This window comes from Trachymyrmex cornetzi, unplaced genomic scaffold, assembly GCF_001594075.2.
Source record: "Trachymyrmex cornetzi isolate Tcor2-1 unplaced genomic scaffold, Tcor1.1 scaffold47, whole genome shotgun sequence".
NCBI lineage: Eukaryota > Metazoa > Arthropoda > Insecta > Hymenoptera > Formicidae > Trachymyrmex > Trachymyrmex cornetzi.
The window spans coordinates 1-24,849 of NW_017299509.1; the positions used below are offsets into that span (position 1 = coordinate 1).

Sequence of the window (24,849 nt, forward strand, 5' to 3'; positions counted from 1 at the left end):
ATTTATATACGTAAAAATATATTTAAAAATCTTTGTTTTTTTTAAATAATATATATATATATATATATATTGTATTGTAATTAAACAGTGAATTGCACTCGACAGAAATACATTCACAGAGTATACGCTCGGCGATTGATCATACTGCGACTACAGTGTACTTCCCACTCGCGTTGATGATTATTGCAGTGATCCGCGCATAATAAATTAATATTCCCACTTATGTATATAAGTTGTATTCAAACTAGTTGCGATGTTATGTAATGAAGTAAATGTAAATAACATATAAAAACAGCGATCATCATCAAAAGCGCCTATCACAAAGAAGGATCTTAGAGCCAGACGATATACAAAAATAATAGTGATGTAATTCCTTTAATTAAACTCAGGCTGGATTATTCCACCTTTTTGTAAACTTCAATTTACTCTCTTACTCTTTTATGTTCTTACTCTTTTACTTTTTTGTTTATCTAATAAGTAAATTACCACATAGTTTATCTAAAGATAGTATCCCAGCAAATGAAAATGGATTGAAATAGATTGGAAATTTTCAATCCATCCAAATCCGTATTTTAAATCCATAAAAATGAATTGAATTCCATATAAAAAATTTTTATATATGTAAAAGTTTAAATAAATTGAAGTAGTAATTACATGAAATTCTATTACAGTTATTATTTTGAAACTTTTATACAAAAAATTACGCTAGCTGTTTAATAAAGGAACCGTATTAATATAAAATATACATAAAAGCAATTAATTTATCCTATATTAAAAATAAGAAATTGACATATGTAACATATTTATTGCACATATTTATGTAGTGCTTTTTATATCTTTTTTAAGTATTAAATGAAATAGAATTCATGGTATATTTTTACGGTACAACTTTTTTTGTCAGTTGAATTAAACCAAAAAATTTCTTGTTCTTAATTCTGAATAAAGTAGCATTCATAATGCATTTTTTAATGAAACATTGGATTTTCTACTCAAAATTTTGAATTGAATTTTAAGAAAATGGGCCATCAAAAGAAGAACTTTTTTTTATTCAATTGAATTAAAAACCTGCATTTTCTATTCAGAATTTTGAATTTAGCAGTATTCACAATGCACGGAAATGACTGATATTATTGTTATATCCAACTAGATTGAAAAACTGCATTTCCTAGTCAAAATTTTAAATTAAGCAGTATTCACGATACAAATAAAATACTATAATATTATTTTTAGATTGAAGAGCATAGAAATATACTCCATGCCATTCCTATAAATGAATAAAAATCCATTCAAGATTGAGAAGGAATAAACATTTGTTTTATGTAACTCCTATAAATGAGTAAAAATGCATTCAGGATTGAAAAGAATTCATTTTAACATTCATGAATCCGTATTTCTGAAAATCTGAATCCATTTTAATCCATTTTAATCCATTCTCATTTACTACAACCGGTCCTTAGAGATGTTTATTTACCGAAGAAAAAGATTCACGATTTTATTTATTTATGTAATATTTATTTTTAAAAATGACAGAAGAGTAAAACTTACGTCTAAAAGACCTCTTAGACCGATATTCACAGTCGGTTCTTATTTTAAGACTGTCTTAATAAGTAATGCCTTAACATACTAATACGACTCTCTCTGGTTGATTTATGAATCTTAAGAAACTATACTTAAGACTCTACAGTCTGAAATATATAAGAATCGACTACGAATACCGACCTTAGATTAAATTAGTTTTATTTCCGTTTTATGAATATTTTGCAAGTCATTTTTTTGTTTACAGGGAGTGATTCAGGAACAACTTACATACTGGAGTCTGTTATCAAGATGACTATGATCATCGTGAAATGTTTCGCGTAGAGTGAAGAATGTGAAAGCAAAAGCGTGTATCAGAGATCATCGACATACAAACTTTTCTTTCGCTAAAATCACACGGCCAACACAAGACGGAACAGAATGTTTTCTTACCTGTAGATTATCGTAAACTATAAGCAGTTTCTTAATATTCATGTAATCATGGTAATTATTGGAATTTTTATTTATTTTACAAATCATCTCAGAATCATTCTGAAAAAATATTTATTTTAAATTTTATGAAAATTAAAAATGAGGAACAAACTTTCAAAATGTGTTTTGTTCAAAATTTTTCAGGAAATAAAAAAGAAAAAAATTACTCACATACATATATATATATAGAAATATTAAACAAAATTGCTTAACAATTGTTAAAAATGTTAAACAAATGCATTTTGTTTGTTTCTAGTTAAAAAACATAATGCACTTTAAAATGTTTATGTTTTTTCAGGTTATAAATCAACGATAAAAAAATGTTTTCACACCTCTTTCTTCTGAACATCTCAGAGTAGTTTATAATATAAGTTATTCAACACGGAGCACTACACCATCTCTAACTAAAAAAATGAAATTTTGGACAAAACGCATTTTGAAAGTCTGCTCCTTAAATATAAAAACAATATCTTTTGTTTACCTTCATTAAAGATATAATATAGCTCATATGTGACATTTCTAAATGTTAATATTAATTAGTAAACGTTCGAACTGATGACGAAGCGACACTGATGTGGCTCATTTGATTAAGCGAATCACACGGTCCGACGATCGATTCGAGCTTCAAATTACTCAATGGGGAAAGATGTACCTATACATTGAGCAGCAACTATTAGAGATTATAAGTGAGTTTTATGAAAGTAGCACAATTTTGTAAGACATACAAATGTAAAACTAACGTTCAACTCGGTATGTAAATCTCAATATCGATTATTAACATTATTATATAATTTTGAAAAAGAAATTCAAAAGTCCATCTTTAGAAATGATATTTCCTGATGAGCATTTTAATTTCAAGACAAGATTTTAATTTATGACAATAATTCTTATTAAAAAGTTAAAAGAAATATAAGGTTTCTATTCGTCATCCACAATTCTCTCGACCAGATTTCGTATTATGCGTTGGTGAGAAAATAGGTTGCGGGATATCACACAGTATTGGCTTTCAACCATCGCTCTTGTACACCTGGCCAATGAACGGCGATCAGGTAGCGCGAAGGCTACCGACGAGAATGGGCACGTAGGGCACGCGGTCGCAAGGGCGGTGAGTAAGGGAGGATCGGCGGAGGGACGTGTTCGCCGGTGGTGCGCTGGCTGGAGAACAGGTACTCGCCGTAGGCGTCGTACATTCATTGATAAGCGTATAACACCCCGTGCCTTAGACCCGATGACGTCAACGGACGCCTGCGCAGCGTCGCGCCGAGTCCTGAATAGCAGTGGCGACCATCAGCGTTGCGATGCATCCGGTTTCTTTTCTGTATCGTGTATACACAGCGAAACTCTTTTCTCTGGCATAGTTTACACGTGAATTTATCTAATCGCGATATCAGCGGTTGAAAGCATAATTGTTGAACGTAGACTATTATTTCCTTAACATACAATTCTTTTAACGATGCAGCAGCGTAATTGAAGGAAATTGTATTCTAATTAGTCTGCGTGGCAATGTGCCAAGACTCCTAACAATACTTTATTATTTCTCCACACTGCATACCATATTATTGAATTAATAACAATATTTTTTTACGAACTGATTAAAACCTTTTTTTAATAAATTGATTAAAATGTCTAAAACTATTATATCTGTTGTAGATTATTAAAATTAAACGCCAGAATCTTCGTTGATTAATGCAATCAGTACATCGACGTAATCATCTAATGGATTCATGGAGCATATTTGGAATTTCTACGGGGGCGAAACTTGGTACGTTCCTGGTGATACGACAAGATCGTTTTAGATGACGAGGGAGGTACTGTCATCTCTTCCGCACGGAAATTTTGGATAGGCGTGCGTGCGTGCGGCGTTGTGTTAAAATTAGACTAGGCATTTCTCCTAATTTTGGCGGATCTCCCTCTTTATTCTCTATGTCATTCTACATTGGCCATTCGTCCAAGAGAGAAAAATCACGCGAGAGGAGAAAGCACGACGGGTTAGAATGAAACGAATAGAAGAGAATCGAAGAACAGAGTAAGATAAATGAAAATAGATGTAGGCGGTGGAGAGGAAGAAGAAAGAGAGGGTGAGTAGACGGGGATGGGGAGTCGATGGCGGGAGAGTTTCGGAAAGAGGGAGTGAGAGAAGTAGAAAAACAGAGAGAAGAAGAGAAAGAGTGACAATGAGAGAGACAGAGAGAGAGAGAGAGTAGAGATATCGTAGGATCACCTCTTGCGTATTGATTGGTCTTTTGTGAAAGCTACACCCCCATGTAGCCGCGACGCGAACCATTTCGTCAAGTCACTAGACTTCCAGGGTATCGGCCACCAGGGTGGCGGTGCCGCCATGTTTGACACGGTCGATCGAACCCCTTTAACGTAGCGCGCGAATCATCGCGGTCGCCCCCCGTCGCCGATGATAATGTCGTGAGCGCGGCGCGAACACGCCGGCGAGCAATCGAGCCGACACGACGCGTGTCCCGGCGGCGAGGGTGAAAGGGGGACCACTTTCCATTCCCCCAGGTCGACGAGAGCGAGCGAGAAGCGATATAAGGGAAGATCGTGCAACGGACTCCGACGATACAGCGACTCTATATCGGCATCGATCGCCGAGTGACCCATATCTAGCGGTGACGGGAGCCTCTGCCCTCGCCCTCCCAACACCCCGTCGCCTTTCCAACCGCCCCTTCGACGCTTCTCGCATCCTGGCGCGCGCGTCTGCCCTCTCCTCGACCACCCCCGTTCGTTTGCTATTCCTTGTACTCCGTACGGGGGTACACCTCCACCCCACACGAGCCGTTGTACCCCCACCCGTTACCCTCTTCCTCCGACATCGGCGAGCGACCACCACCATCACCCCCTACCCCCGACTCCAGCAGCCCTGCCTGCCTTCCACGGCCGAGCAGATCTTGGGGGTTGTACGGGATGATAGCCGAGTGAAAAAGCTTGGCAGGTACCGAGGAGAGTTCGCTCATCAGCAGCAGCAGCCCTGGCCTGCCACAATCCCTTCGATTCGGTCATCGTAAGTGTCGCGTCGACGAGGAGATAGAGTGGAAGCTGGTGTGAGTCAGGTGGCGAGAGTGAGGGTGAACGCGAGAGAGAAAGAGTGAGAGCGAGAGAACGAGCGACAGAGAGGAATGTCTGAAGAGTACGAACGGGAGTGAAAGAAAATCCGATTAAAACTGACACCGGTCTGACCGTCTGACATCCTCCAGACACCGAGGAGGCAACGATCGAGCGAGTGTCACGAATGCGGAATATCGCAGGCGGCACCTCCAAACGCAAATAACTCGCGCGAGACATTTCCGGGAGTGAATCTATCATTTATCTAATCTGGTTCTGGTCAATCCACAAGCTCAACGTGTCGAGACTCACAGTGACAGTTCGTTGTGGAAGAGTGTTAGTGATGGGGATAAGGGTGGCAGCGACGACGACGGTAGCAGCGGCAGGCGGCACCGGGACGACGGACCAGTATGGCGGACAATAATCGTGGAGTGTCGGTGGTGTCGCTGCCACCACCGCCGTCGCCGCCACCGCCACCACCACCACCGTCGCTGCCGTCACCACCGTTGCTCGCGATAGTGCTTGCACTACGTACCCGCCGTGCAGTGGTGTCCGGTGCGCACCGGGTGCACATGTACACTACGTACCTTTCGCCCTTTAGTGAGATCAATAAGCAGTGCCGTGGCCACTCATGTCGTGCCCCTACCGAGAAAGTCGTTTCCGTGTTTGATGTTCCTTCTTCCCCCAGTCTGATCACGCGCCTTTTCTCCAACCCCCATCGTTACCGCCGCTCCTCTTCGCGTTGCCGTTGCGTTGTCTTGACTGGCAAATTTGGTTACACGAGGCTTCATCCCGAACCGCACGTCGAACGTCAAAGTGCCAAAGTGTTTCGGAAGTGGACAGCCTTCCGAGTCATCGTCGAGGGCTGGCTCTTTCAGTGACCGGAAGTGCAGTGTTTTATCGGAACTTCTCCTTTCCTCTCTTTCTCCGTCTCTTCTTGTCCCCTTTGAAGGGCGATTAAATGAGACTTCTTCAAACTCTTCCACGTTCAGGTTTTGACTCTTTTCCGCCCGTTTATCTCCGTGTATCAATCGTTATCTCGTCCGCCATCGAGGTATTCCTTGATATCGCTCGTCTGTTCACGTAGCACTTGGTAGCACTTCTTGTCCGCATCTAGAATCGAATCGTTGCCAGTCAGCACACGGTAGGACTTCTTGCTGTCTCCTTATTGCTGTCTCTGTCTTCTTTCATCTATCTTACTCTGTGCTTCTTCGTTCGCTCGTCGTCTTTCGTGCTGTGCAAGTTTCTTTTCATTCACATCTTCAGTTGCAACACATTTTGTTGCAACAAAATTGTCTTTATCTATTTCTACAGTTTCGTTCCGTGTTATCAGACCTACGAAATTTTATGATATCGATTTTTTATAACGACATGCTTTTCATCATTGAACTAAGCAACTAAAAAGTATTAAAAAAGAACTCGTCGCGAAAAAAATTCATGTTTTAACTCGAAATAATCCGAGATTGTCATATAATTAATGATTTATCCTACAAAAGAATTGTGTAAGAACTTTTTACATTTTTGAAAATTAATTACTTTACAAATGTAAAGAATGAATGTCCATTAAAATGTTAGATATTATAACAAATAAAAGATAACTAATAACAAATTATTCCTTTTACAAGTTCTACTATAAAATCTTTCTTCAATATCTAAAATATCTTTTTTTAAAAATCATGTTTCTTCTATTGATGATGTATTGTTTATATAATTCCGTTATCTAGACTTAATGTTAGCATGTTATCAATTGTTCAATCAGTCTCAATCGATTTACGTTCAACGTTTGCTACAATGTCGACAATCAAAGGGTTAACAAGCGAAAAAAGTTCCATACTGTGAAGAACAAAGTAGCCACAAAGTAACAGCGATAAGATGTATTTACCTAAGCCGCGAGAGGTGAACCGCGTGTGGCAGAATAAAATCGATAATTCGGCACTAATATAGGAGTATCTGGTATTAACTCGCAATGCGTGGATAGAAGGGTCGGAGCGAGTTTTTTTTTATCGGAAAAAAATCTTATATTTCTTCTCGCGGCATTATGCACTCAATCGTAATGGCAAACATTTGCATAATATATACACACTTGTTCTGATTCCTTTTTTTTTTGAGTTTTATATTTTTTTGTTTAGTTCTGCACGCGCAAGAAAGTTCTGTTTTTACTACTCGGTTATTTCAAGATACTATATCGATTCTTTGAGTCGTATCGTAGCTTGTTTTATCGCATTTTGTTCCTCTATGTGCATTGTAACAGCAACGCTGATTGTTCGTCAACGTGTTCATGAACTTGTGCATCAGAAAAGCGGATAATTTCCTGATCGTCGCTTTCACTGTGTCCGTTAGTGTCGGGAGAAAGAGAAACAAAGAGCGGGAGCATGCACAGCAATTAAATAGTATCAGAGGATGGAAGCGTACATGAGAGTGTTGCCGTTAAATAGCGTTAATAGGAAGGCGATGAAAGAAAAGGAAAATGAGAGGCTGCATCTAGCGAGATGTTTTCTCTTTTTGCACTTCATTGTCAATTATATACAGTGTACGCGAGTGATTTTTACAACGCATTACACACGGCTCTTACGTCAATTATCGCGTTTCATTCTATTGATAAAAAATGTTTGTTGACTTGCAGCACAGCTAATTTAACTTTTCTCAAGTGCTAACTTCTTTTATATCGATTCAGTGTACCTTCGTGCTGATGCATTTCTTCGACTGCAATATACATTTCTCCAACTACTCTTTAACGAAGAATGTACGTATAAAAGTTCTTACTCTATTCTTTTGCAGGGTCAATTTGTACTTTTCGCTTCCGGATTTATACGTCAAGCGTCGATGACTGATGACAACTGAAAATATCGCAGTAAAAATAAAGCACGTTTGATCTTTGGTGATTGAAGATAGATGGCAAGAAAGAAAGCGGGGAAAGTTAGCCGCATGCACTTTTATCTCGGTGCATAGACGCAGAGATAACGGGACGAGGGCGTGAAAGTCCGCGATGCGCGTAAATCGCTAACTGAAGCTCGCTTGGAACAAGGCACGTGTCACTCGTTGTAACGTACACGTAAAGATTCTGTGACAAGCGCGGCTTGGACGTAGGTGTATGCATGTTTGTGTGCGTTGTGTGTGCAGTCTGTTGTATGTAGTCTCAATCGCGGCAATTTTTTTCGAGTAAAAACCACAATCGAGCACTTGGCCGCACGCAACGCGTTAACACGAAATATCGCGCGAGCACTGTGCTCGCGCGCTGTAGTTAATACTCCCAACAGGCTGTGCCTGTCGATGTTAAAGTACATATTCGCGGTCGGTTGGGTTCATTGTGGATGCCGACAACGAGCGATCGTCGACCATAAAGTCGCAAACCGAAGCGAGGATTTCTACCGGCGGATTACAAACTCGATCGAATTCCTCGCACCAATACCTGTTGCCAATAATCGCGCCGATTGACTTTCTCACTTAACGAGAAACTCCTGTAGTTTTAGCGACCAGAACAGCCCTTTAATGCGCGATAGTTGAATCGTAAAGCCGCCCTTTATTTGACACAAAAAGGATCAAGCTGAAGAAAGTTTTTCTTATTATTCTAAAGTCTTTTAAAAATAGTCTGTGAATTAATAACTTTTTTGTTTATCTTTAAATTAAATGAAATTACTGTAGAGAACTTATATAGTGCATCAAAAAGATATCTAGTTCAAAGGCCGTAAATAAAATAGATAAGAAAATCAGGCTACTTGAAAGTAATTTTATCAAATGAAGGGCCAAAATCGATGCAACCTAATTCGCGCTATATTTGGCTACGACATACATTTCTCACATTTCGCAATTAACACATCAGTAATTTCGCTCATTAAATATTCATCTTCTTTCCTAAATCTGAAAATACAAGATTGTGGCGAGAATGCCGCTCATTAACGAATTAAAAATATTTTGCATACGTGCATTTTCTCCTAGGATGACCCCATATCTAACTACGAATCAGCTGATCCGATGCGAAGGAACGCTGGTTCCCCTTAAACGCGAGGTCCCCCGTTTCCCGAGAGAGCTACGAGAACAAGTTCCGGTTCATTCCCGAGGCGGGGTACGCACGTGACGGGAGAAATAAGAATTCTATACTTTGTACTGCAATAGAGTCGCACTGTTAGGCGTGTGTGGGATCGTCGTGCGGTGCGCGGCGCGGCTCGGCGGGCCGCGCAAAGGCCGCCCAATTAATTAAGATAGCTCCTAGACACACACGCTAGATCGATAGGGACCGGCCGCGATAAAGACTGGCGAGGGTCTCAGACTTCAGGGATGTTGCAGTGCTGTGGTGTTGGAGGTGGCGCTTCCACGGCTCCGCAGCTGCACGGTACCGGATCCGCTGTCGGGGCTACCACCTCCACGAGAACCACCATCATGCAGGACGCAGTTCTCGAATCCATCCTGGAGGTGAGCATCATTCGAATATATGAAACAATTTTCCACACATGCTTTCCCATTTCTTTTTATTTTATTTTAAGAATTTATTATTTGCTCTGAGAAAAAAATTATGTTGGATCAACAGCATTAGTTTAGATAATATTGATTTAACAACAGTATTAATGAAACAGATAAAGTTTTATTGAATCATGGGTATGACGTATTTGTTTCATTAATGATGTCATTGTGTGTGTGTTTGTGTGAATTAACAAAAAATTATTTTTAATTAAAATGCTGTTGGTCCATCGTTCCTTTTTTAGTGTGGATTTAATTAATATTTTTTTATACCCTCTTTTTAAAATATATTACTATTAATTATACATTATTAATAATAACTTAAATTTTTATTAAATGCAATCTCTAAGATAATGGAAAATATTTTAAGAACAATTTTTATATTTTTTCTTTTTTAATTTTTTTAGGTGAGATTTCTGCGTATTACTTTTTATGTGAGAAAAACTGTGTTATTTTAAATCTACGGGAAAAAAGTATTTTCAGTAAGGCAGCGGGATATTATTTTGTAGCTGCTAAAAATTAAAGATTATCCGCGTGGCGATATTAATGAATTCGTAAAACGTGTGCGTGCGCTTTGTCGTGAATTGAAAGTCCTTGAAATTAAACAGATTATGTGGAAAGGTAATATGCATGTAATCAATACGCACACATACACACGTGCGCGCGTGAAAGTTATGTGTAAACCATCGACAATGAACCGCAGCTCATGAAAAGCTCTCTTTCACTCTCGGCGTAGCGCTCGCCGGCACTTGATAAAGCAAACGTAATATGAAAAACAAAAGTTTTTATTAATGCGTTCCGGTAACGATTGCTCGTTCTCGAGGGAACTTTAATTCGCAGCTTCGCCGCGCGTAAAATATAAACCGCTTAAACTTTGTGAACGACTGAAATTTATGTCTCCTGTACGCGATCATGCTTCAAAGCGAATCTCGGAAATCTGTACGTGGAAAATTAATACTGACCCGGCAGAAGTTCAAGCTACCGTAATCGAGATAATTGAGCGATTAATTTCGCGAAATGATAAACAATTTTACAGATTATATAGCGATCGGTGTCGTGCCATAATTGTTAGCTAATTATAAAAAGCTATTAAAGAGGAAATGTCGAAGAAAGCGTGATTCCCATTAGTATTGTTCTTTTTTTTTAATATCATTTTTTGACAAAGGATCTCTACAGTTAGATTTTATATAGCGAGATCAGCACACCTTCGGGCATCGGAGCACAAAAGCTCTCCTTCATTACAAATGTGACATTCTTGTCGCGTATCCAACTACACGTCGCTCCGAGTTATTAAAAGCGAAGCCTTGCAATCACAAAAATTGAATCAATTTCTCTTTTTATCTGTTATTTCCACTCTAAAAAAAACATTGGCTAACTCTATGAAATTATATTAAAGTCTATTTATAAAACTCCCACGTACATTAAACTCTAAAGTATTACATTTAAACATATTAATGGTTTTTCTGCTATAATATAGCACCACTTCTATTTCAGTATGTAATATAAAATATGTATTACAATTCTAAATTCTATTTTTTTAATCAAGCATTCATAAAAATATGTAAATATTTATTTCTTATATCACTGCGTGATTCGGAACGATAAATCATCTGTAAATAGCTATTATTAATCGAGACATCGGTGCAACCTTAGCAAATCGTTGTCGTATCTACGTAACGACATACTATCGCGTAACATCGATCACATGCCGAAGAGTATAGTCCATCTATCGCTTATTGATAAATTTATTTATGACGCTAATAATCAATTTTTTTCAGCAAATGCGGGAGACGGAAGCCCAGCGAGCGGAGCTGGAGAGGCAGCATGCGGATGCACAGAACCAGCTGCGGGAAAAGATAGCAGGACGCTATCAGGGCCCGGAATCGGTTGAGGCGTTGCAATCGAAGATCCGAGAGCTCGAAAAGAAGACCGAGTTGCAGATGGTGAAGCACGAGGAACTGTCGCTGGAGCTGACTAGTCTGAGACGTGCGCGCAGTAGGGGGCCGGTCGTGGGACATGTCACGTCCACGAACGCCCCTACATCCACTTGGCCGCCGGCCGGATCTGAGATTGATAGACTCATGGCCAAGATTGAGCAAGATAAAGGGTATGCCAATTGATAAAATGGATCCTTTTGATCGAGAGAAATCGGCAATCAATTGTGAAAGCACACTCTATCAATTTAAATGTTACTAATTATGTTAATGTATTAATTTGTGTAAACATTAGTTGTTTGTAAAAGTTTTAACTATTTTAACTATGTATGACTTATAAGTGAAATCCGCACACGGATTTTGTATTAATAAAAATAAATTCAGCTCCATCAGAATATTGCACGAATTGGACCACACGCGGGGCGCGATAACCACGCAACAACCCTCGGCCACGCAGGGAATCCTTAGGTCCAGCTCGGAAAATCTTCCCAACCTCGGTCAGCATCAGCATCCACCTCATCCGCACGCCCTCAACCTCGGGATGCCTACCCAGATGAGCCATGTGCGTAATCCATTTACATAATATTGTACAACATACATAATATTGATACAATACAAAAAGCTTACATAATATTACATAATCTTTCTACCTAATTTTTATTACGAAAAATTAAAAGAAATTTGACATAAAATTTCCCTCAATTTATTTTTATATTGAAAATGAACCAACAAAAATAATTCTTTAAGTAATTTTCTGATCTATGCTCTCTTTCTGATATTTGCTGGTTATTGATAAAACTTGTTCGAACAGTACGCAGGTTCACCAATGCCATTAACGCCGATGATGCCTGGTTGTCCTCCACTGACGCCGAATGGACCACCATATCACTACAGCGAACCGATACCGCCGGCACCGTCACTTTCCAGCAGTCAGTCGCAGCCCGCTTTCCAACAGAAAATTCAGCAGTATCAGCAACAGTCGCAGCATGAGATGTCGAGTTCTCATTCTCAAAGCGTTCTACCATCCCAACAAAAACAGCAGCCTACGCACACCTCACACTTCACAAGCAATCAGTATCAGGAGAGTTACCCGCATACGCAAACGTATCAGCAACCGCTTCAGCAACAGCAGCAGCATCCGGCCTCGACCACGTACCTGACATCGGCTAGCCAGAGCGTGATACCTCACTATACACAGCCTGCCCAGACCGCCCAGAATTATCAGTTGAATGGGAGTCAACAGGTGTGTCGTCAATTATTCAATTACGATTACTTTCTTATAAGCAAGTAAACGAAGTACTGGAAGCCTATAGATAGAACGAATAGCATTATTTTTAGTATTCAATTTATGAGATACCTGTCTAGAATAGATTTCAATAGTTACGAATTAATGCTGATTCAAACATTGCAGTTTTTGGTAACAAAAGTCATCTAATTTTATAATTTTATTGTAATGTCTGATATTAAAAGTAAAAAAATATTAAGACGACTATAAATTTCACAACAATTAATTTGTTTCGCGCAGGCAACGACATATCCTAGTTTGGCCTCGCATACAAATGGAACGTACAGCACGGGTGCGACCAGCTACAACACCCAGCTGCCGCATCATAACTATACCGTACCGCAGACGAATATTACACAGACAACGTTGTCTTCGCTCCCCCTGTATTCTACGTCCTTTCATTCCACCCTTGGGGGACTCACGAGCGTACCTCAGTCCGTTCTTCCTTTTTCCACCGGTCAGAGCACTTTCGCTACTAGTGGATCGACATACTCCACTACTGTCGGGACCAACGCTTTCGGGACGTCGGGCGTAAGCTCAGGTCAGAATCGCATTAATGCACATTATTGAAAGATTTAGTCTCTCCTGTGTAATTTTTAATAAATTAAACAACGATTTAACTTTTATTTTTTTTATTTTAGAAAATAAATCGTTACATTATTAAATTGAATTTGTTTACTCTTCAATGTAAAACATTTGTGTAGATATGATAAATTTTAGCGTTAATTGGCCATTCTGCTAATAACGCGTACCTGTGCAGGTACTAGTTCAGGAGGCCTGTTACAAGCAATAGGCGATCCTCTACAAGCGATGCAGCAACTCTCCGCCCAGTCGCAGGCAAATCAGCTTCAGCAGCAGGCAATTATCCAACAGATCCAGCAGAGCTTGCGCGCCAGTTCGCCGACCGCGCCCGGTACCGCGACCGGCTACCATTTTCTGGGTCCTAGGCAAATGCCGAAGATTCCCACGAGTATACTGACGAATCCTTTGGACCGACTAACCAACACTGAGGATATTGCATCCGAGGGTCAAGTGGACATGTTGGATGTACCCGGCAAGGGCAGATGTTATGTTTACATAGCTCGCTTTAGCTACGAGCCGTTCCAGCACTCGCCGAACGCGAATCCGGAAGCGGAATTACCGGTCCAGGGAGGCGAGTATCTCTTGGTCTGGAGTCAGCCCGACGATGATGGCTTCCTAGACGCGGAGACGCTTGACGGCAGACGCGGTCTGGTGCCTGCCAATTTCGTACAGAAGTTGATCGGAGACGATCTGCTGGATTTTCATCAAGCTGTTCTTGGTCTCAGCAACGTAGACGATTCCGTCTCGACAAATATTCCTCAAGTGAGCAATATAAAAACTAGCGAGGCACATAATGAGTCGGATGCATTTATATTTGCATTTTACTTACATTTTTATCTCCGCAATAAACAAGATGTTATCTGTTATTGATATATGAAAATAATAACATATATATATATATATATATATATATATATATTTGAATTACAGACGATCAACTGCGTCGGCTCTCATTAGCATTATCATTTTCTTTGATAATTCAATTTCTGAAGTATTAGTGTTATCTGCAAGATATTGATTTAGAATTAGCCGCGTTAGAAGAAGGAAATCGGAATCGTCAAGCAGAACTATCCGCGTATGCGGAACTCGACAATATTGCGGAGGAGGATGAGCAGGAACCACCAGGTTAATACTCTATCAATTTGTTGTTGTGACATTCTGCAAAGTGTTGCATGGCGCATGTCCTTAATGCTGAATTATATGATGTAATGTTATCAAATTTATATTCGCAATCCAGTAATCTAGTAATATGTAGGTATATTTGGTACTTGGATCATCCTTGAAGAAAAATTGATCCGCTTTTAGCGATATGTTTGAAACGTTTTTTCTACTGTACGTTTCCAAAATAACACGATTCATGACCCGTAACTAAAAAAAATTGTTTCTAGATAAAACCTTACTTCCACAATTTATTAATCCTGCTTGATGTATCTGCAATAATGTATGTCCAATTCAATGTTGATTATCCAAGAAATAATGTCAAATTATCCTCGGCGTGTTCCTACAGTTTCTTTCCTTACCCTATTTATTGCACGTTGATCATTCAGAACAAGAGATACATACACGTAAACGCCACACAGTAAACGTCCACACCTGAATCCTGTACCGGTTTTTACGGAGTGAATAATCACAAAATAAAATGGGAAACACAGAAAACCGAAAATCATTGCACTGTGTTAAGTGTTGGCTGGATTTAGGCTGGCTTAGAGAGATAGATGATAGTGAGAGATCCTTAGCTACAGCTAGGCTTTGTCTTTGTCTTTTCCTCCTGAAGAAGTCTACATGTTTTCGGACCTAGTTCCGGCGCCGCAGCACCTTACGCTTGAGCGGCAGCTCAATAAGAGCGTGCTGATCGGATGGACTGCGCCCGACAATATGCATCAACTCGAGTCCTATCATGTCTACGTGGACGGCGTGCTGAAAGTCACGGTGAAGGCTACAGAGAGAACCAGGGCCTTGGTGGAAGGAGTAGACTCTACGCGGGTTCGTAATGAAACCTTTTATCTATTAGACTCCTCAAACAGAATTTATAAATACAATATGAGAGGGACAGTACTTTTAATTATAGTTATAATTATTAATTAATACGATTTACATTATTATAATAGAAAAGAGAATTATCTATATGTGATATAAAAGAGTTCTTTATAAAAAATTAATTGTCTTAAATTTTTTAGACTGGCACGCAAAGTTATGTAAGAGAATAAGGGATTGATTTGTATAAAAATATCAATTATATCATTTGTTTATGTAACCTAGTTTAATTATCTTGAAATTGTTCTTTCGCTGATGCAGCCGCACAGGATAAGCGTGCGCTCGGTCACGCATTCGAGAAGAACGTCGCGCGATGCCGCATGCACGATGGTGATCGGTAAGGACATCGCACTAGGCCCGACTGCCGTCAAAGCATCGAACGTTACAGCGACTAGTGCTGTGATTTCCTGGCTACCCAGTAACAGCAATCATCAGCACGTTGTATGCGTAAACAACGTGGAAGTGAGAACCGTGAAGCCGGGCGTCTACAGACACACCATCACTGGCTTGGCCCCGTCAACGATATACAGGGTGACCGTCAAGGCGAAGAATCTGCGGGCAACACATTTTGAGGATCAAAATGCTCAGGCAGCAAACAACTTGGCCTGTCACGTCCACTTTAAAACGTTGCCTAAAGGATTACCAGATCCTCCGGTCGATATCCAGGTTAATACAAATGTGATCGTCTCGTATTTTAAATCTTATACTTTATAATTTTCTATAGTTACAATAAAAATTCGGAGAGCAATATTAAATTCCGATGTTTTCCAGAAATGAAACAAAAATTCATAATGACCAGAATCGGATACTAGAGACTAGAGTTTCTAGAATTTCTGTCAATGATTCTTAAAAATTTTCGTGGCACTCATGATACGTGCTGTTATCCAATTTTTAGGTGGAGGCTGGACCGCAGGACGGCACTTTGCTAGTGACCTGGCAGCCTGTTGCCCTAAACGGTTCGGCCGTCACCGGTTACGCGGTGTACGCCGATGGTAAGAAGGTCACCGACGTTGACAGTCCCACCGGGGATCACGCGCTCGTCGACATACACAAGCTCATGGGTCTCAATCCGAAGCACATCACCGTCAGGACTAAAAGCAGGGAGAGTCAGTCGGGCGATAGTTGCGCAACAGCGATACCCTGCAGCGTGCTTCGGGGTGGTCCTGGCACTCACATGCCGCCCCATGGTGGACTTCCGCATATGGTGGATCAGCGGCAACCGCAACAGTCCATGGGTCCCCAGCAGGATGATCCCAATCGCCATCGCATGGGCGGTGGCGTAGCTCAGCGATACCCAAACGCACCGGTGCCCTCGCACATGCGACGGCACGTGAGCAACAGGGTAGACGCCCACGGTCAGGTTATCATCGAGACGGACGAGAATCTCTCCGACAAAGAGATTTATCCCGGACAGAGCATTCCTCAGATGGGTAAATATTTTGAAATATAAAGAAGCAAGGGAATCTGGGTTTAATATGAATGACACTTTGTACAACCCAAGCTCCCCTGCGTGATTTATACTTTTACTTAATCGCGATTTTTAATTATCTCGTGTAGGAATTCCGGAAATTACAAAAGATTCTGCAAGCGAAGCAAATTATAGCGAGGAGGACGATCCCACGCGAAGATCGCGGGGAATGCCACCACAGCATCACGGTCCGCATCATCGGTATGGCCCACAAATGGATCCACAGGGCCCGCCTGGAGCACATAGGTCTCCTAGCATGGGTGGTCCCAGCAGTAGACCACAAGATCCTTATTATGACCAAACGGGTAGATATAATGGTCACTGTGTTGCTGTGATGGAATTCTTTGCATTCTTTCCATCACTTTCCAATTTAATAATAATTTCGTTTTTCTTCTAATTAATTATTTCGAAAAATTGCTGTTTATGTTACAACTCTGAAGATAAACCCTGAATGATATGTGTGGCACTCTTCTCTTCTTTCGGACTCTCTTCTCTCGCTGCAGTGTTTGGTGTAAAATAATCATGCTGTCTAATTGTCTATCAACTTTAAGTGTATAAAATGAATCCATGTGTTACATGTTATTATGTTCACTTTTTTAAATATTGTTCAGGATCTCAAAGAGGAAGGGGACTGGTTTGTCGTGGCGGACGATTACCACAGGCTCAAGGTGGAGTAAGTCATCCATCGAATGTAGCTCAACAAATGAATAAGAGACAACGGTGGTTCGTGGCACTATTCGACTACGATCCTACGACTATGTCACCAAATCCAGATGCGTGCGAGGAGGAATTACCATTTTCCGAAAACGATAACATCAAGGTTCTCATTCTATATCTTATCCTATCTCGTTCCTATTTTATATTTGTGATTATTGAAACTATTTTAATTAAACTTAAATTAAAAACGTTCTCCGTAAAAAGATATACATATTATATTTTTTTATAAAACTTTAGATAAACTTGAAGTACATTTAATTTTACACTTAATTTACATTTATATCTATAAATTATACAAATGAAAACCATTGCATTACATGATAGGAAAATCATATACGTTTTTTATCCTATAGGTATATGGCGAAAAAGATGCTGATGGTTTTTACTGGGGCGAATGTCGCGGTAGACGAGGATATGTTCCTTATAATATGGTGGAAGAGCTTAAAGATCCACCAGGTCAAGGACAGCCTGGTAGGCGGGGACCTGCACAGAGTGAGAGATGGGGAGACATTTATGCAAGCATGCCTGTGAAAAAGATGATAGCCCTCTACGATTATGATCCTCATGAATTATCTCCTAACGTTGATGCTGTAAGATTTTTGTTTTATTTAGATATTCAATTCGGAGTCTTAAGAATCCACTAACTATACATAATTGATTGCCACGTGTTTACATAATGACTTATATAATAATTTGTATGTTTTCATTATTAATTGTCTTAATTTTGCAGCAAGTCGAATTAACGTTCCAAACCGGGAACGAGATATACGTCTACGGCGATATGGATGATGATGGATTTTACATGGGCGAGTTGAACGGTGTGCGTGGTTTAGTACCGAGTAATTTCCTCACCGAGGCACCCGGACAGAATCAGGGGCAACCGCCGCAGGGTAGCAGGCGACCCGGCGGCCAGAGCCAAGGACCGGGCGCGAGGGGGCCACCGCCACCTCCTCGCGAACCACCCCCGGCCGGTCATCGACGTGGCAAAGGTAAACACGCAATCAGATACCATTCATATTCATCAAATCCTCCTTATAGTACCAATTATCAGGGCATGAATAGCTCCTCAAGCCAAGACGACATCGGAATTAACTGTGTGTTCTGCATGGAGAAGAAAGTTTGTTGTTCCAACGTATTTTATTATTATTGCAAATCTGGTTATTATATAAACAGTGAAAAAATTTATTTTAAAGATATTAATTTTATTTGTTGCATTTACTTGTATCTTGCTTTGCAGCACATTCATCATGTGCTCACAAGTAAACTTAATGAGATTTTTTATTTTATCAAGAGAATAGACTTCGCTGTAATGTTGATTAATTATCAAAGCAATAATTGCTTTTGATAATAAAAGTATTTTTGTATCATATGTATAGTAGCAACAATGGTTTCGCTTCTTCAGCAAAATTCTTTTTCTCCATGTGTATATATTGATATTGTTTTGACGTACCCAATCATCGTGAATGTTTTGATGTAAAAACGCAGCATCCGCAGCGCAATGCAAGAAGCGCAAACTGTCAAATTGTTAAAAGCCAGAAATAGTTTATTTCCGCTGTAAGTTAGAAATTGCTATGTGTCATATAAAATTCGATCTCTTCGCGGATGTTGAAACTGGCTCGAGGGGTTGTTGACGTTTTCACACCGACGCGACGCATCATTTTATTGCTTGGATGATTGCGCGATCGGATCGAAAATGCGTACGTATATTGTTCCTCGTAAAATTTAAAATCGATGGCGATCGCGTCGGTGTGTGCAAAAACGAAAATGCAAGCGTCAAGCAACACAAGACACGAAACCAGATGTGTGCCAGACGACAGGCAGAAGGGCCACACTGATATATTATTAGCATTGCGCAATTTGGCGAATTCGAATCGATATGCAATTCGAGCCGAATGAGCATGCGGCGTATTAGATTGAAATTCTTTTGGAGCAAGGTGTGCAAACCGCGTGTCCGACACGCCCTACACGTGCCTCTCGACGCGAGAGGACTCGTTGTGTCGCTTCACACGCACCACCGGTCAACACCGGTTCTTCCAGCAATGTACATCGATATCACGCTCTCGTAGGCATTTAACAACGTTATGTTATTCTGTTAATTGTTACCACGATCGTCAACGTTACAAGTATTACACCGATAGAGTTCTTCGCGTCACATGTATATAAAAAGAATTTGGTCCGTGAAAACACGTGCTGTCATACACACGACGATAGATTATATATGCAATAAAACACCAAGCTGCTTTCAGTGTCTTCTATTATATAAGTATATATCTAATATATATATATATATATATGTATATGTTTATATACGTATATATGATTCATACGTGTATACGTATATTTATATATATATATTTTTTTTTCTCTCCGGGCACTATCTGCCTCTGTTACTATTACTCTACGTATCTATCCTATTCTTTCTGTCTATATTATATACATACGTATATATTATATATTTACACTATATATATATTTATCTGACTGATTATATACACACGATCATGTCGCTGTGATATATAACAGTTTACTTTATACCGACATGATCTGTTTCTGTGTGCCTGAACTGATCGATGGTCGTCGTGTCACATGATTGTCGTTCGTGTCGTGTTGTCATGCTGGCCATTTACGATTACGTTGATCTTTCGTTTGTTCATTGATCGGACGATACAAACCAACGATAGACGGTCGCGAGTTTCATCCAAGAATATCGGAGAACGAATGGCGACGTCGTGCCCGCTGAAACTCGCGTGACTTATAAGATCTCGTCAAGTAATTCCGGAACTTTTTGCGCGATCTCATTCAAATAATTATTGATTTCATCTGGACGGTCTATTTCGCTGCTCGCGACTCTTCGAAATCTCGGTAGTATATACCCTGACATGCTCGATCGACTCGAAGGAAAAGAGAAATAGAAAAAAAGGAAAAAAGTAAAAGATAAATGCGCCATAAATGACAACACGGTTCTGTTCTCTTCTCTGTTGCTAGATGCCTGCATTGTGCCTGTGTCTGTCCCTGTCTGTCACTTAGACTCTAGACAACTACAACAACAACCACCACCATCACTAATGAACAACCAACAACATCAACTACAACATCAAAACAATCCACCGCATCTAGCCTATCAACAAGCGAATCACCACAGCTACACGACCGTAACCACGTCCAATCAGCATGGGCCCAGTCACTTGCCACCCAGCGGCGGTGTCATGGGTGCCCATCAGCAAGGTCCCGTACTGCCCCACCTTCAGCAACAGGTGAGCCCGCTCCTCTTCCGAGAATTTCTTCGTGCGCTTTTTCTTTCTCTTTCTCTGTCTTTCTTTCTTTTTATGTGCTTTTTGTCGAACGTGTGTGCTTTTTATCCACACTTTTTGTGCGCTTGTTCTTCAGGTACATCGGAGCTTCCACAATCAACGATTGTCTGTGATTGACAAGTCGTTGTCCCACGACCATAAGTTGTTAATTTCCTTTCAATGAGAAATGGAGAGAGGAAAACTTGAATTTTTTGTTACCACATGGCTGCGAAATTTTAGAGCGAATGAATATTTTCTTATTTAAAGCGAATGAATATTTTCTTTAAGAAACATTTCGTTTGTATTTCATTAGGATTTTTGTTAGGATGCGATCAATTGACAAATTATTCTTTCAAGTTTCTTTATTTGATTTACTTCTGCATAGATAAAATATAAATATGAGATTAAGTTACAGAAACTGGAACTTTACAAAAAAAATTTATGGTCTTATATTTTTATGCATTTTTATGCACATTTTTTAAATTACATGTTGCTCTCTATGCTTTGCTCTAACTCGCAACTCTATCTTTATTAGAAATAATTATTCAATAATTTTTGATCTTTTTGCATGAATACAAATGATATTGTAAAATATAGACACATAAAATAACATTTTAATTATTTCATGAAACGAATTTTTTGAAATACTAATTTTTCTAATGCAATGTGGATTGACAATGAGAAGAATTAGCAAAGTCATGTTTAATTAGAAAAATCTGATGGCTGTATGAATCAGTATTTTGTATTTTACTTGTATGTTCTTCTTTTTGCAAGTATGAATCACGCTTTATTGTAAAACACGTGTCGAAGATGGCACGTAAGCTATGTGTATCTCGTGTCAGTGTATGCCATGTGGAACGCTTTGAATTGCGCAGCATGCTGTAGCATCTTCTTATTTGATCTTTCGTCATTTTAATAAAGATCATCACAAAAAGAAGAAAAAAAAAACCTATTTTACGCCTCGATAAATCATCGTGACATGAATGTCCCGCACTAACATATATTTTACAAAAGGGTGAATCGGAAATACAACACGAAGGTCTTTATAAATTTTCGTCCATTTTTATGTTACCTTCTCTCTCTCTCTCTCTCTCTCTCTCTCTCTCTCTCTCTCTCTCTCTCTCATCTCGGAACATATACTCACAGTATTTCTTTCCAATTATTTCTTGCCAATTATTTTTTACCACCATTACATAAAACAGAAGTCATCACATATATCTTTCAAATTGCCGACAATTTATTTGCGTTAGCGAATCGTAGAATCTTCGGAATGATAGAAGAATATAGCCTCGCAGAGGTGACACTAGCGAAAGTAACGATAGAACGCGCGTGATAGAGTTAGGCGAAAAAATAGATACGGTTTGTTCAGTCATTAGCGGATATCAATAAAACAAGAAAGCGAGACAATTATTGTCAAGAGAAAGAAAAGATCGAATTAACTATGTCTCTTTGTTTTTAGGGGAAGGGGAGGGGCGGCGTGGTCAATCGGATCGCTGGTAGTAACATGCCGGGTATGCAGGGTCCGGGCCAGCACCTCCAACAGCAGGACTATCAAGGCCAGCAGCAAATGAATCAACCATACCAGCAACAGCCGAATCAGCCATACCAGCAACAGCAACAGCCCAATCAAGGATATTCGCAACAACCAACGCAACAGTTCCAACAACAGCAAATGGGCCAACCACAGCAGCAACTAGGCCAGCCATTCTCGCAGCAGAATCAACCGGGCGGTCTCGGAATGCAAATGGGCGGTCCTCAGAGTGCCAGCAAACCTATGAGAGGGATACCGGCGGTGCTGCCGACGGCGCAGTCCAAGACACAGCCTAATCCAACGCAGCAACAGCAGCAGCAGGCGCAGCAACAGAGTACCGGGCCGAATCTGATGCAGAAGTTTACCGAAATGGCGGGCGCGAGTGCTGGCGGCGATATACTATCCAAAGGGAAAGAGCTGATCTTCATGAAGTTCGGATTGGGCAAGTGAGAAGGAGCGATCACTGACGACGTGACGACGATAATGATGATGATAACGACGCATTGTCGCGATCGTTTTCGTTTCGTTCTTCTCGCGCTCCGCACGCGCGCAAATCAATCTCGTCAATCACGTGTAAATCAGTATTACTACGAACGTCGTTCGACAGCAGAAAATATGCAACGAGGAAGCGATCTCGTCGGACGTTGTTACTGAAGACAAAAAGGGGACAAGGCGAGAAAAAGTGCGCCATTGCTGCTGCTGCTGTTGCTGCTATTGTTGCTACTCGCTACTAATAATCGTTAATTACTGCAAAATAAAGAGAAACCGTCGCTGGACAAATATAAATCGAGGACGAACCTTGCAATAGAGGCAGGGAGAAAGAACGGTGCGGATAGCTCAAGATGAGATAAAGATGTTCCACGTCGAGACTCAACTGACGATTCTACCGATCGAGAAGAGACAAGAGACACGTACAAGATTCATCGAACTTTGTCTTAATCCTCCTTTTCTGAAATCTTCTACTATTTCATCTTCTTCTTCACGCGACGGTAGGATCCTCGATCGATGCTGCGCGGTCCATTGAAGAGATACTTGCTCGTCCGTCGCGGAATCTCCTAACATACACGAGATAGTCAATATTATGGAATGCTATCTGCGAAATATACTTTAAGCGACGGCGCAAATCATGTAAATCGCGTATCTGTGCGACTGTTTCTTCCAATCTCTCTTCGTCCTCTTTGTTTTATTCAAAGCGCCGTTCGGTTCTCGGAGTAACAAAAGAAACCTTGCAGATTGTATCGAGTGTATGTAAGAGAGAGAGAGAGAGAGAAGCATTCCGTGTTAATGTAAATTCCGTATATACAAAAACGAGTTACTGGCGAAGCGAAGCTAGACAAGTCAAAGTTGGATCTTTCATCACACAGACGAAAAAGAGAAATAGAGGCCGGCCTGCAAAGGGATAATCATATCGCCGTATAGGAGTGAGGACGCGACAACAACGTGGGTGTGCCTTGGGAGAACCGTCTCACCCAGCAGCAACTAATAATCATATCTCTAATTGATAATTCCTCTAGCTATTTTTTCTTTTTCTCGTGGAAATCGAGCGCGCTATATCGAGAGCCGCAGCGGCGCATATACGAATAAATGATGACGATCTCTCGTCTTGACAATTTTCTCTTGTTCTCGTGTATGTATGTATGAGACTGGACCTCCCCCCTCCTTCCTCTTCGCGTATTTCCTCACATTATCCCATGTCCTTCGCTTTTATTCCAGCATTCCTGAATGGACCTGCACGCGGATAGAATCGTCGCATTCGGGCCGCGAGAGAGATAGAGAAAAGGAGAGAGAAAAATAGATCCTTGAGCCTCGTGTTTTCGGCCGCTCGGATGAATCTCGGAATCAGGATCGCCTGTTCGGATCGGAAGAGAATCAAACGAATCCAAGATGATGCCCGAGGATGAACGGCGATATGACTATTTATCGTCGGACTTGTCTTGAATGGCGCACAAAAATTTAAGACGAAATGGAATACGGAGCAACGTCAGACACCAATGAAACGTAGACACGAAACGCTACGATCTTTCGATCGGGGCGGGCGAATCGGCCGTGTATCAAACGATAACTATATATCATAACTGTGTGTGTGAGAGAGACAATTCAGATGGAACGGGAGATCATAGCGTACTAAATGGTAACGGGATATACATATATACATATGCATATACAGATATACATATATATATATACATATATTATATTTAACTATTGCAAAGTATTGTTACATCGCTACTTGTATCGTATTTTGTACAAAGTATCTTTACCTTCGATTGTTTTCTTTCGCCAAAATATCTTTAGCAAAAAAATATGGCGGAGGAAGAGCGACAAATCTTTTCCGGATCCATTATCGAATCATTCAACAGCACCATTATCATCACCGTCATCATCATCATCATTTTCATCATCCTCATTATCTTCTTTTTCCTAGCCATGTAATTGCCATGTAACTGCTATGTAAATACGTAATATGACAGTTATTTGGTAGTTACATAGGC

The 24,849-nt window shown here is 40.3% G+C and overlaps 2 protein-coding genes across 7 annotated transcripts; both read left to right on the top strand.

The window, feature by feature from the left end:
• Positions 1 to 4,925: 4,925 nt before the first annotated feature.
• Rbp (RIMS binding protein) lies at positions 4,926 to 24,490 on the top strand. 6 transcript variants are annotated; one of them, XM_018513594.1, is made up of 17 exons: positions 4,926 to 5,020; positions 9,346 to 9,471; positions 11,295 to 11,623; positions 11,835 to 12,012; positions 12,262 to 12,693; positions 12,976 to 13,276; positions 13,496 to 14,079; positions 14,316 to 14,442; positions 15,116 to 15,300; positions 15,613 to 16,017; positions 16,247 to 16,781; positions 16,909 to 17,124; positions 17,431 to 17,639; positions 17,890 to 18,126; positions 18,267 to 18,525; positions 20,522 to 20,790; positions 22,286 to 24,490. In XM_018513594.1, the coding sequence occupies exons 2-17, from the start codon at positions 9,439 to 9,441 to the stop codon at positions 22,805 to 22,807; spliced, it is 4,821 nt and encodes a 1,606-aa protein (XP_018369096.1). In that variant the 5' UTR covers positions 4,926 to 5,020; positions 9,346 to 9,438; the 3' UTR covers positions 22,808 to 24,490. The 6 variants fall into 6 exon arrangements, with proteins under 6 accessions (XP_018369096.1, XP_018369094.1, XP_018369095.1 ...); XM_018513592.1 differs by lacking the exon at positions 4,926 to 5,020 and having other exon boundaries at positions 9,305 to 9,471; XM_018513593.1 differs by lacking the exon at positions 4,926 to 5,020 and having other exon boundaries at positions 9,305 to 9,471; positions 20,564 to 20,790.
• Positions 5,472 to 5,942, top strand: LOC108764976 (uncharacterized). Its single transcript, XM_018513424.1, has one exon. The coding sequence runs from the start codon at positions 5,472 to 5,474 to the stop codon at positions 5,940 to 5,942; it is 471 nt and encodes a 156-aa protein (XP_018368926.1).
• Positions 24,491 to 24,849: the final 359 nt, after the last annotated feature.

Bases quoted from the DNA above. Each gene is read 5' to 3' on its own strand.
- Rbp (XM_018513592.1), top strand. From the start codon at position 9,337: ATGTTGCAGTGCTGTGGTGTTGGAGGTGGCGCTTCCACGGCTCCGCAG. The intron at 11,624-11,834 runs GTATGCCAATTG...AAATAAATTCAG, and splicing joins AAGATTGAGCAAGATAAAGG to CTCCATCAGAATATTGCACG. The intron at 13,277-13,495 runs GTCAGAATCGCA...GTACCTGTGCAG, and splicing joins GACGTCGGGCGTAAGCTCAG to GTACTAGTTCAGGAGGCCTG.
- LOC108764976 (XM_018513424.1), top strand. From the start codon at position 5,472: ATGGCGGACAATAATCGTGGAGTGTCGGTGGTGTCGCTGCCACCACCG.